Source organism: Ruditapes philippinarum, unplaced genomic scaffold (genome assembly GCF_026571515.1).
Source record: "Ruditapes philippinarum isolate M1 unplaced genomic scaffold, ASM2657151v2 ctg5_1_1_1_1, whole genome shotgun sequence".
NCBI lineage: Eukaryota > Metazoa > Mollusca > Bivalvia > Venerida > Veneridae > Ruditapes > Ruditapes philippinarum.
The window spans coordinates 65,826-78,969 of record NW_026851646.1 but is presented as its reverse complement, the minus strand read 5'-3'; the positions used below and the strand labels follow the sequence as shown (position 1 = coordinate 78,969).

General features: G+C 28.7%; 1 protein-coding gene across 4 annotated transcripts in view; it reads left to right on the top strand.

Moving 5' to 3' along the window:
- Positions 1-13,144, top strand: part of LOC132730159 (interstitial collagenase-like) — a 75,854-nt gene that overhangs the window by 44,586 nt on the left and 18,124 nt on the right. Inside the window, exon 1 of one of the 4 annotated variants that reach the window (XM_060716123.1) lies at positions 7,310-7,760. The exons of the other annotated variants lie outside the window; for them this stretch is intronic. Coding sequence (XP_060572106.1) covers positions 7,542-7,760 — 219 coding nt within the window. The 5' untranslated portion in view covers positions 7,310-7,541. Of the gene's footprint in view, positions 1-7,309; positions 7,761-13,144 lie in introns of those variants that run through there. 4 annotated transcript variants of the gene reach the window in all.

Genomic DNA, 13,144 nt, shown 5'->3' with positions numbered 1-13,144 from the left:
GCTTTTTATCTTATTATAAATGTAAATTAAATAATTCGATTATGTTATTTATTAAAATACAACTTGTTTGCATAGAATTACCTTAAAGAGTATATCTTGTTTCCGGTATAAAATTTGACTGCATGTTTAAAATATTAAGATGATTTTAATTCATGCCAATAAACATAAAAAACTGTTGTGAATATTTCAACACTTTATCACACATGCTAATCAATGACTGGAAAGATGTGTCATTAAAATGCAAAGACGTTATCATTGCATTCTCCTTTGTTAGATTCTTAATGTGTTTTCTTTTGTAAAAATAACTTGCTTGACATTGAAACACTTTACTTGCCAACAAAGTTATCTTGTTTTTGTCAATTTACACGACCTTAACAGTTAGAAGTATCAATCTCGTGCAGCTAGTGTTGATATGTGTTGATAATGATGCAGGTCGTTTCGTGTTAAGCGCAGTTTCATCGTGAATGTACAGGTACATGAACAAAATGAATCCGACGTGGACGAAGTGGAATTTCTAAAATAAGTATTTGAGATAAGCATTTGAGATACTTAAAAGAAAAACATGTAGCAAAAGAAAAATATTGTAATAAGGCGATCAAATATTATACACAAAATTCTATTACACTGTATATATTCACGCATAAATATACACACCAATTATTGTGTCTTCTTTTAAAATATTACCTGTATTTAAAGTTTTATTACAGATAATGTTATGGTTATTTGGCTTCATAATCCAGTATCTATCACAGATGCATAATTATATTTGTCTATTGTCTACAATTGTTTATAAATATTACTCATATATCCTTGAAATATATGCATTTTAAAGATACTTTTTTTCACAAGTGTAAACACAACAAAGATGTTTACAAGCAAGAGAACATTTTTATAATTGGAGATCTCTCAGAAGTTATAGAGGAAGTTATAGATAAAATAGATAAAACTACATGACTATTGAAGACTTGTATTGATTGAGTTTGTTCATGAAAGATACTGATATACGCAACATCTTTCATAGTCCCTTACACCGGCATAATAAGCAGTGTTTAATTTTCAATACTAAATATGCTTGAATCATTGACCTTGAAGGCGCAGATCGTAGAATATAACAGTACATTATAAACCAAATGTTAGCTTACGTCACTGGAATGTTCCTACAAAATTTAAACTCCTGTCTGAATGATCTCGTAGATTAGAATACAAAAATTGTTTAGAATGAAATATGAAGCAACCTTAGCAATAAAACTGCCAAGTGCAAATACTTACAATATTATCATAGTATATCATACATAACATTATGAAGTTCTTTGTTTGATTCACTTACACTGTTTCTATGAGAATAAATCTAGACATAATCATTGAAACCTTTTATTTGAACAACATGAAATGGAACATTTAATATTGTTAAAACACACGTTTATAGTATATGCCGTGAATAATATGTGTACTTTTAATAATAAGATATGGCTATGTTAACAAGACAAATCAAAGCACTGAATGTACTGATGGGGAGGCTATGAGAGAATGTTTCAGACTTATAGTTTCTTTTCTTTTTGCTTAAAAATTCCCAAAAAAAAGAATTAAATTTTGCGCTATTTTCCACTTTTTTTTAAACCATCAATATATTTAAGGTTTGACTTTTCATTTTAAATTCCAAAAAAAAATTTAAAGGGGTCTCACGGATTTTACTGCAAAATTTTAAAAAAACCAAACGTCAATAATAAATGACATACCAGCAAGTATGACGACTGTTCATTAATCAGATAACAATAACATTTTACAACTGACGGTTCCTTATCAAAAATTTCTAGGACTGTTCATCATAAATATTTTATGTCATTTTAATATCATTGAATGATAATAACAACTGCAGTGATGCAACATTTTTATTGAACATAAAAATTATACACGTTTAGATGTACCATAATTGAGATCAATAAGATACTGTCTTGTGATGAGTATTAACATTCATGCTCTACGGACAGAAGGTTGTCTTCTTCAGAAGCAAATCTCGAATAAAATCACGTTTCAGAAAATTAATCCCATTTCATTACTGACGGCGTCGGATAATATTAAAGCTAAATATTTCTTGAAAAAATACATCTCTGCAAAGCTTATTCAAAACTGAATCAACCTAAGTGAAAATTGATCAGGAAGTTATATCTTCTTTTTTTACCGCCAACACTCAACACTTAACCAACTTATGGTAGTTAATCGATAGATTCTACGTGTATTTTTAAACCTCACTAGCTTGAAATATATACTGCGGAAAATCTGTTGTTACAGGGTGTGCGGTTATTACGTAGGGTTTTCCCTGTCGACCATTTCCCGCAATAGATGAGAACATCGAAGCCGTCAGTGCTATGAATGGTGTGTTATAATGGCGTGTTTTTGGAAGTTTTTGTTGAAACTTCTCCAAATACCTCCAGAGGCGTGCACGTCGCGGAGAAGGCACACGGAAGGTCATAGTCAAGTCATCATAAGTACCAGAGGTGATTGGTTGACCTGTCGTGACTTACTCTGGAGGTTTGGCGGCTAATAGATGCCGTTTTTTGTTGTCGTCAGTCGAAAGTTGATGCCTTGACGGTATTGTCGTCTCCTTTACCACCAAAGAACGAAGAATGGGCTTCCAGGAAGAATCTGCTTGAAAAAGACGTCCCAGATGCTATAATCTCGGACATATGGTTATTCCGGCGCCGAGTATAAATAAACTTAAAACACACACACTTTTGTTGAAAAAAAACAAGCATACACATTTTCTGTAGTAATTTTTCAAGTGTTTGTAAAATGAATAAGAAATTCCTCTTATGCGCCCATTATTTTTAGAACACAACCATAAAAGTTTCTTTTTTTTTTATTTTTCAAAAAACATTTATCACTTCAGCGCGAGCAAATATCGGTTTTCAAATTAAAGTTCGTAGATATGTTAATGACTTCCCGATGCTCGACTGTAAGTAATTTTGTATATGTATGCGGTTTTTTTTGTTTTTTTGTTTTTTTTTGTTTTTGTTTTTTAATTAAAGCTTCTTATTCTTTAATATTTTTTATGTATCTCATAATCTGTGATTGAAAATTTGAATTTTTATTACAAATGGACTATCAAATTATGATGTATGCCCTAGAATTGAATAAACTTTCTAATTACACAATACGGGGTCATACTGATCTTGCGTCTTTTCTCTGAAATAACTTATTTCTTGTTAAAAACATATTTGAACACATATTTCTGTAAATTAACTGTTCACTTTACTGTTCCGATTTTGTTGGTAGCGGAACCATTTTCTATTTGTGTTTTCTAATCAAATTCGAATCTAAATCAGTTTAAATGGGATCACCACCGGTAACGAACTACTAGGTACTTTGTCATGTTTTTACCACAAATATCTTGAATGTTTGTCTATTGGGATTAAAATGAGCATAGTTAACTAAACAACTGTTTGTATAAAATTCCTGACCTGTCTAATTCTAATTATGAGATTATGAATATATAAGACTTTCACTACAAAATATTCCTAAACAAAAGAGCACACTTTTTAAATTTTTCCTAAAAAATAAAAAATCAAGTGGGATTTTAAATTTACCAAAGATATTTTTATGTTAAAATTTGATTTAATAAAATTAGTAAGATGAAAAAAGATTGCTTTTTTTTTTTTGCTAATGTAAAAGTAATTTTGTCGGGGATTTTGCGGAGGCCCTTGGGGGTTTTGTTTTAATATTTTTTTTTTGGCATAATGGTTAAAGAAAAAAAATTTTTTAAACTATTTTTTTCCCCATCAGTAAATTTTTTATTTAAAAGTATGAAAATTTTTTACAAAAAAGCTATAGTTTTTTAGGGGTTTATGAGGTTTCCGCAAACGCCTCCGGGGTGTAAAAGTTTTTTTCCTTAGTTTAGCAAGCGATCCTTTCTATGTAACGACAGTTTTAAATTTTTTTCTTTAAAAATTTTTGGACTATTAATAGTTTAAAACAACAAAAGCACAGGGCATATATTGAAAAACTAGTTCAACGTTTTTATTAATGACCCGTCATAAACAGTTGGTCGCTGCGTAGTAATTGGAAAATTGTTATCAAAATAATAAAGAATATTTGCCACTGAATTAAAGCATTTACTTATAAATTTTCATTTATGCTTTTTGTTAAAAAAAATATGGATAAAGTTATTATTTTGAAGGGTTTTCATACCAGAACTATTTTAATACAGACGTACGTAATATGCCTAAACCTGATTACCGCGGCAGTATGACGTCAAGGAGTAGTGATTTAAACAAAAATCAAGAATTTTTCAGAGAATTATTATCTTTACAAATTGCAGATATGAAATTAAAGAAAAAATTTTCATATTGTAAATGTCTGTGATGAGTGATGATTCAGCTTAGAAAAAATCAAAGTACTATTTTTTGACCTGATTACCGTGGCATGTATGACGTCACGGAGTAGTGATTTAAACAAAAATCAAGAATTTTTCAGAGAATTATTATCTTTACAAATTGCAGATATGAAATTAAAGAATGAAAATATTTTCATATTGTAAATGTCTGTGATGAGTGATGAGTCAGCTTAGAAAAAATCAAGGTACTATTTTTTGACCTGATTACCGCGGCAGTAAGATTTGACAGACAGTTATTAACATTGGGTCGGCATAGCCTCCCCAAAAACAGGGTATTAGATATTACTGTTTGGATCAGACAATTTAATACGCGTAAGCTGTGTTTTTACCTTCAATGAATTAATTATTAAGACATTTGCCTTTCAATTTTTAAATTGATGAATTCCTCATATCACACAATTGTATTTATTAAAGGAGAAAGAGTATAAAGTACCTGTTTTGATATTTAAACTATATCTCTTAGTACAGAGTATATTTCTTTTAACTAATTTTTATTGATCTAGAATTTAAAAAAACGAGTAGCAAAAAATAATTCTTATTGAATTAGAAATTAATTAAAATTGTCCATTGTAGCAGAGAGTGAAATAAAGTGTAGAAAATACATTAATTACATTTTATTTACATTTGTTTTTTAACTCACTCCAATCAATCATCAAGATGAATGTAAACAGATGTCAAAATTTTAATAATACTTAACGCTGTATTGAAACATGGAGACGATCAAAATAGCAGATAATAAAAAGTTTAAATAAATATTTACTAGGATGGCAAATTATAGCATTCGCACATTTAGTGTTGAAATGTAAACTTCTTGACAAGAATGAAAAGAAGATGCAATTCATTTATTTGCTCAAGCGGCTGATATGTGATCATCCAGAAATGTTAAAGTAACAAAATAACACGTCTTAAATATGCCTAAATGAATTAAATAATAAGAAATAGGAAAACTTAAAATTTGTTTGTAACTGTGTTTTTATTAAATCGTATTGGACAAAAACATGTGAAACCAAAGGTTTTTTTAGCCCTCTATTCTTTTTGATGTTTAAAGTCACATTTTTGATATTGACTGTAATTAACAACGTAAACCGCCGTCTTTTAATTTTGTTCTTTTTAAATTAAATAGACAAACTAAGTTTTTTGGGACTTCTGTTCGACCTCTTTTAACATTTCAAATTTTTTTATTTAAACTGGAAATCTATTATCAAAAGTAAAAGTGCAAAACATCATATTGAAACTCTTAATTTTTAATTGGTTTATCAAACTTACGCAGGATTTATGTTTTTTATAGAATAAAAAAAATGTCAATGGGTTTTAAAAATGGATACAAAGTTGGGAGAACACGACCTTTTGGGGTTTGATGTTTACTTAATTTATCCAAATCTAAATCAACATAAAGGGAACACAAAATTGTAAATGAAGAGACGTTTTGTGTACAAGGAGGCAATAATGACCACCGGGTTTTTCTTACTTACAGCAGACAGGGCAGTGTCCAATATCAATACGTGATGAGACAGTAGTATTTTATTAAATACTTATGATTAATAAGTAGCTTACAATAAGTGACAGGTCGGTTAATAACAATTATAGTTTGAACGACACGGTCTTTCGAGGTTTAAATACCGTAATTAATGAGATGCTTCAATTTTCAAATGACAAGTCTAAAAATTTCAGCAGTAGGTAAGTCGATAGCATTGCATGTATCATTATAGTACTGAAATTAAGTATTTATTTTCTTAATGCATTAGATATGAATTATACGTCTCTGCTCCTTTACGCTTTAACTAATACCCATTCTGGCCAAAATCTGTTCAAACTTTTGAAATGAATTTGCAAGGGTTGTGTGCATTTCAACCTCTCAAGATTCTTGGTCAAGTTTTGTTGTTATTATTATATAGTTAAATACTTTACATTTACCTTTAAATTGAATATTAACACATCAAATACATGATTTGTACAGATGTGTTCAATTACTTATCTATTTTAATAAGGTCTAACTTTGGTTTATTTTACGTGTAATTGAAGCAGTTTTGAAGTTTACATTTCACCAGATTATTTTCAAACACCACTTCACCTTTTATGTCACCGATGCTGCAATTCAACCAAGTCTAAGAAATTGATATGTCAAATTGTTTTTAAATTTATCATTTAGTTGCTACATATTGAATTAAAATATGAATTCCTTTGAAGATGCTTTTAACTATCACTTCACACTGCACTTATGGATAGTGATAACCTTTTTCTGATTTTCTCATTAGTTTTTAATAGAAAGGAGGATTTTGTTAACTGGCATGTAATTATCGAAAATAAATGAGGACAGAAAAAGAAACGCGTTACTCTGGCTCACACTTCACACTTTGATTGAAACATTGTATACAATATTGTACAATATTGTAAATGTATAAATAATTTATTCGTAAGACGATGCTTACTATATGTTCTCGTCATTTATTCTTCCCATGATATAAATCAGATGAAATTTAAAATTTTACTGAACGTTTTAGCTTTAATGTAAAATAAAAATGAATCATGGATATAGTTAAGTTTGGAAATATTAAGTTATTTTGAAATTAATATGCACACAATATTTAATGTCACAATTTTACAAACATAATCATCAAGTGTTCATAAAATAAAACTAAACTGTAAAATATATGTTTGTACATGTCATCGGCACATGTTTTTCAGTTTGAATTTTTTTTAGAAAAGATATGTGTATCGAAATGATATTCCATTTTTTCACAATACAGTATAATAATGATGTTAAAAGCAATTTGATATCTTAATAGTTGTGTTATAGTAACTAGGAGGTTCACTGTTAGCGAAGCAGCTCACCGATTCACAAAGTGTTTGCTTTATGCTCTACCGTAATGTCAAATATTTACTATTTTATAGCGCTATAATGAGAAAAAAAATCTCATTTTATAACCAACGTGTTCTAAAGAGCATGGTGATACAAAATAAAACGGATAAAAAAGCGACCTAGGTTTAATAATATTATTAATTACCACTTAACTATATCACTTGTATGTGACAAAAATTGAATAAAAGAAAGTTTGGAAATAGAGATTATACGTACAGTTTAATACAGTGTTGAAATACAATTGGAATTCAAAGGTCTAAGTTTTTTAGTTGATAAACATGCAATGGAATAATGGTCAAGGGTTTTAAAAATCTTCTAGTGTTGAATTTTGTTGGCACCTTTGTCATTCTTTGTGGATTTGATTATGTTGCCGGAAGCTATGTGTCCAATAATAGATATTTAACTGAATCCTATAATGGAAATAGGGAAGAAGCAAGATTGATAAGAAAAGAGAAAAAGTATGTGAAGAGACGCCGAAAATTGGAAATACGAGCTGGTATGGATGTTGATGTAAGTATAAAAAATGTTCAAAAAGTTCTGCAAAAATGTCTAAAGATGAGATAATAAATATAAAGGTGCTGCAGAAATTGAATTTGAAGCTCAAATGAAATAATTCATGTTACTATTCGGAAAATAGTCAATGATATTGTAAGTTGAAGTTTTAAAGAAAAAAAGTCGTTTATGTCTCGGAAATACATCAAATATCAAATATCTTCTCAAGTTTAAGTCTTTTCAGGAAAAGGTTTAGTAATAAATCTCAACATTAAATGTTTCTTGTAATTATCAAACATTTGTTTAATTCTCACATTAACATACGATATATATAACTTAGTTTTATTATTTCTTAACGTATTAACATGTGATGAAAATATAATTGTTTTTCTTTGCCCACCACTGTAAACTAGCCGTTTGATTCTAACATATCACGATTCTGCTTGCCACATACATTATTATCACGTAATTAATCAGTCATTTATTGCAAGTTAAGCACTCGTTACATAGCCGGATACAAAGACATTTGATTATAGGTTAATCATAAAAAGAATGAACTTGACATGTACATCCTTTTTATGCAATCTGCCTTTTTTTAGCCGCCCAATTTTACGACTCTATCAGACATAAATATCAGATTGGGTTATCTTTTTGAAGTAAGATAAGGATAAAAGTGCCAATATTTTTCAGAAGAGTGTTGTTTAACGTCACTGTTGATCATGCAAAATGATATTTTAACGCAGGTGTATTTTAGTAGAAATATTCAAAATAGTTTTTGAACGTAAATGATTTTGAGAACGAATGTAGAACCTCTGTATACATGTTCAAATTTGAAATTTACAAATGTCATTGAAAAAAATGGGATGCGACTTTTAGGTGTTATTTGCAGAATAAAAAAGTTTACATTTAATGTCTGCCCAGTCCATTTGGTAATCATTATGGTAATATTTTGTCTCGTTTTCATGATAAATACATTCTGGACATACAGTGTAGCAACCTCGTTTTCTACCATCGTCCTCGATTTCTGACAGCGTCCCGCTTTCTTTACGATACTTTCCAAATCTTTGCTAAAATTCTATGTAGAGAAATGTTGTTTTTGTTTATTCTTTACCGAAACATTCACCCGCCACACAACACCATTTTGTGATCATGCTTTTAATGACTGGAATGAAATTTAAAGTTCAACAGTTTTTAGGTTTCAGTAATTTTAAAAAATCATTCAAGGTATTTGAATAATTATAAATTTTGAATTAAACGAGGCGTAAAAAGAATTAAAATGAGTGAGATATTGTAATGTGAAATGTACTTGAAATGTGTTTAATAAATTTCGCTGTAATTTTTCAGCATATTAGAAGATCGCATTAAAAGATAGCAAAATTTTGTAGGTGATATTTACTTTATATTATATATTTTGGTTGTAATGACATGATTTTGTAATTCATCAAAAACTTTGAATATTTGAACTTAAAAGTTAAACCGTTAAAATATGTATCATAATGGCCATATCATTATTGTATTTCAAACAATGTATGAAAAAAAAGTACAAGTACATATACTCTGTCTTGTCATACAATTTGTATATTTCTTTTTTACATATGTTTTCTGAATACGAATTATGGATACACATGACAGTTATATAAGAACAAATTAGAGATTAAATGCCAAAATATGTTACCCTTAGCACATACATTTATGAATTGTTAACATTGATAAAATGAAGTTAAAGTGTTCCTCTTCTGTATTTGGTAATTTTAATTCTGAAGCAATATATATTTTCTATGTTTCCTATGTACCAAAGGTATTTGTTATTTATTTTCTCACTTTCAACAATATGCAAATGTAAGGTATTTTAATAGTATAATATCAAATAACCCAAGGGTTTGATTTACATGATAAACCTTCCAGGTTTCGGATACCTTCGTACAATTGATGGAAATGAACCCGTGGCATACATACTTAGACTGAATAAATGCAAATTAATTGTCGTTTAAACTTTTTAATGAAAAATTAAACACCTGTTACATGGTAGAAATGTCAATGTTGCAATAAAGAATTAATTAATACGATTGCTTATGTAATTATGTCAATGGGTAAATTTTACAGTCAGTGTATTGTCAAACTTAACATCAAACGTCAAACTTAACATCAAACGTCAATGAACTTGTGTGCTAGTTCTCTTTAACAATTACAATATCATCTATATTGCAACACCTTAGCGTTAAATGCGTGCGGCAATGAACGCTTTGGGTCAGGTTTTTTTTTGTTACGCAATACGACAATATGATAAAGTATCATGTTATAAAACATACGACAGATTTACACACTAAGGTCATAGTTTAACCATAAAAGAGAATATAATTTACTTACAGTTAATTTGATACGAATTTAATCTCTGTATCTTATCTTATATCTTGAGTTTTATTTCGCCATACAGATGATATACTTGTGTAATAGGTTTCCTGTGCAGTGGTGTCGATATAAGATTGACTATGATTACATTAAATTCTTTCTTAAATTGTCTTAATAGTATCATTTAAGTCATTGAGACATGCAAGGTTTTAGTAATAAGTTAGTATTTATCCACCACTGTTTCGTACACTAAAATAGTCAAAAGAATAAGCCATGAAGGGCTCAAAACACGGCGAAACTTGAAATTGAGATTGTTTTGTTGTTTTTCAACGTAACCTAATTTGCCATTGATTTGCTCTTTACTTGGAAACTGATTCTATTGATTCATTCTCTACCAATATCAGTCCAATTTTCAGTCAATATGTGATCATTTGACATACGTGAATTTGTGTTTAAACTTTACTCCATATACAATAATTAACTTTGTTATTTTGTATGTTATATATGTATTAACTTTGTGTACCTAAGATATATACATAATGAAGACAATATCACATTATTCATTAAAGTTTACAACGAAAATAGTACTTCCTATGCATAATTTTTATGTCGTTACACTCTAAAAATTTGAAGAAGAAATATAAACTAATTACAATCATAATTCATAAGTGTTGTAATTTATTAATGTTATTTATTATTAAGTGTTAATGTATTTAGAGTCTCTGTTGCATAACTTGTTGGTGTCGTGAAAATACCTTACAAATGATTTAAATATATGTACTTGATGCTTATGTTTATTCTATTTTCTCATATGACTTTGTATGTTTTCTAACGTTTTTTTAATATTGATATTACCACCAGGTTTATATATTTTAGATAATAAAGTACATAAATAAAGATATTAATTTTCTATAAATGATGATATTAATCTTCTTAAGTATCATTTGTAATAACGTTTAACTAATTATACCAATTATTGCCTAATGTTCGTTACAAGGTCAATTTATATATTTTCAGTCACAAAATGATTAAAATCTTAGTGCTTAACCTCAAGTAAAAAGTTACATTTGGTGAAAGACGTTTTCGCCATTAATTATGATAATGATAACGACCACGAACAATTGGTCAATTATTCATGTTAAAGACGTCTTTAAATGGTAATATTTTGGCCGACAAAGCGTTTAAGATTGAGGCATTGATAAGCTGGTCAATAAATCATCGTACACTCAGATGGTTTGTAAGTAATATAATATTATGAAAAATATCTTGTATGTGATCTTAAGATATATCAATTACAGAGACCCCCGTGACAGATAAAAACAATTTGTTACATTGACAGATCCAAAAACACAATGTTGGTCATCTGTTGCTTATGGTGTTATCATTTGGTTACATAAAGATACTATTTATAAATATTTTTCAATTGAACATAATCATTATAAAGTTTGTTGTTTCTAATATAGAACACTCTTTTTTTGTTGTTGTTCGGCGTTTTCTGTAAACTGTATAACTTCATATATAATATAAACCTTCATAATGTGTTTACAAGTATTGCAGTCACAATATTCACACCAAATCTATCTTGCGGTAACTTCAGCTTAATTATTTTTATCGCTCTTTCAATTATTGTAATTGCTTATGAGACTGCAAGAATACCCTCAAAAGATAACAAGGTCAATGAGAAATTTTTGCTTGTTTCAAGCGACAATTGCACGACACGTTATTTAAATGGTATCAATTGCCATTAACAAAATGTTCATCGATTTTTTTTCTGTTGTTTTATGTCGAGTTACACATTTCTTTTTTAAATCAGGAATTCTCTAAAATACCTAATAAAAAGCATGATTTAACTTATTATCTAAAAAAGAATACATTTGAAAAATGAATTATGATTTTAAATATCCACGCAAACCATTTGAGTTGTGATTGGCAGTATTGAACGTTATACAAAATGGGAATGTAGGAGTTTAGCACACTTAATACATGTTCTAATTGTATATATAATATTTGTTTATGTTTTGTATTCTATTCGTTCATACAACGCCTTACACCCCTTCTTTTATTACATGAGTTCATATTTCATATCATTTTACAAATAGATATAAAGTGTTTAACCTTCCAATCAACTAGTTCAATGATCAACAATTATATCTAGATTGAATATCACATGGGTTATCATTTGAGATTTTCTTCATGCGATAAACAGTTTATCTTTTGGTATATCTTAAAATTGATTTCATATCTAAAATCACATCTTTACAACTGAGTTATGTCCTTATTAAGATTTAATTTTCAGCATACAAGGTATCTACGGATGGGTAATTCTAGTCCTTAAACTCTGTGTATTCGATTCCTTCACAAGAAACCATCTGTTTTTTTATTTCTTATAAAGTAAATGAAAATGTCTAAAAATAAATTCACATGTGAAACAGTGACCTCTCTTAAATACATCAGGATTCCGATTGCCAGTTTGACCCTAAAAAGAATACGAACTTCTTGAGAAATTGAGGTTGATATCAGTATCAATTGCAGTTCTTTGCATGTATTATTTTGTAAAATTGTCATCCGTTTTGCAACATACTTTTTGATTTTGAATACATTTTTCCCTTAAATCAGATTTAAAACTATCTAACAATTGCAGATGTATAGCGATTTCATTGTCTCAAATTCTAAACTCCGTTTTCTTAAATTGCTACAAGTTATTCAGAAGATATATCGATTAATATGTTTTGAAACATATAGATGGTTTAATATAACAAATCTCAAGATATTTGCCACAAGTCCCGTTAATATACTTTGACAAATATTGTTATGACTGCAGAGGTTTTTTGAAAATAATTTAAATCAAGATTGTGTACACAATTCAGCTCAACAGTACATTTGAGTTTGTCTGCACATTCATAATATAATTTTAATATTAAAAATCATGACAGTGCCCGATCGAACATTTCAATTTAAATTTATAATTGATAATTCATTTTTCTAATACTTCACATGAAATATACCGCTGAAGTGTGTAACTGATTGCTAAGGTTTGTATATTATAGATGCAC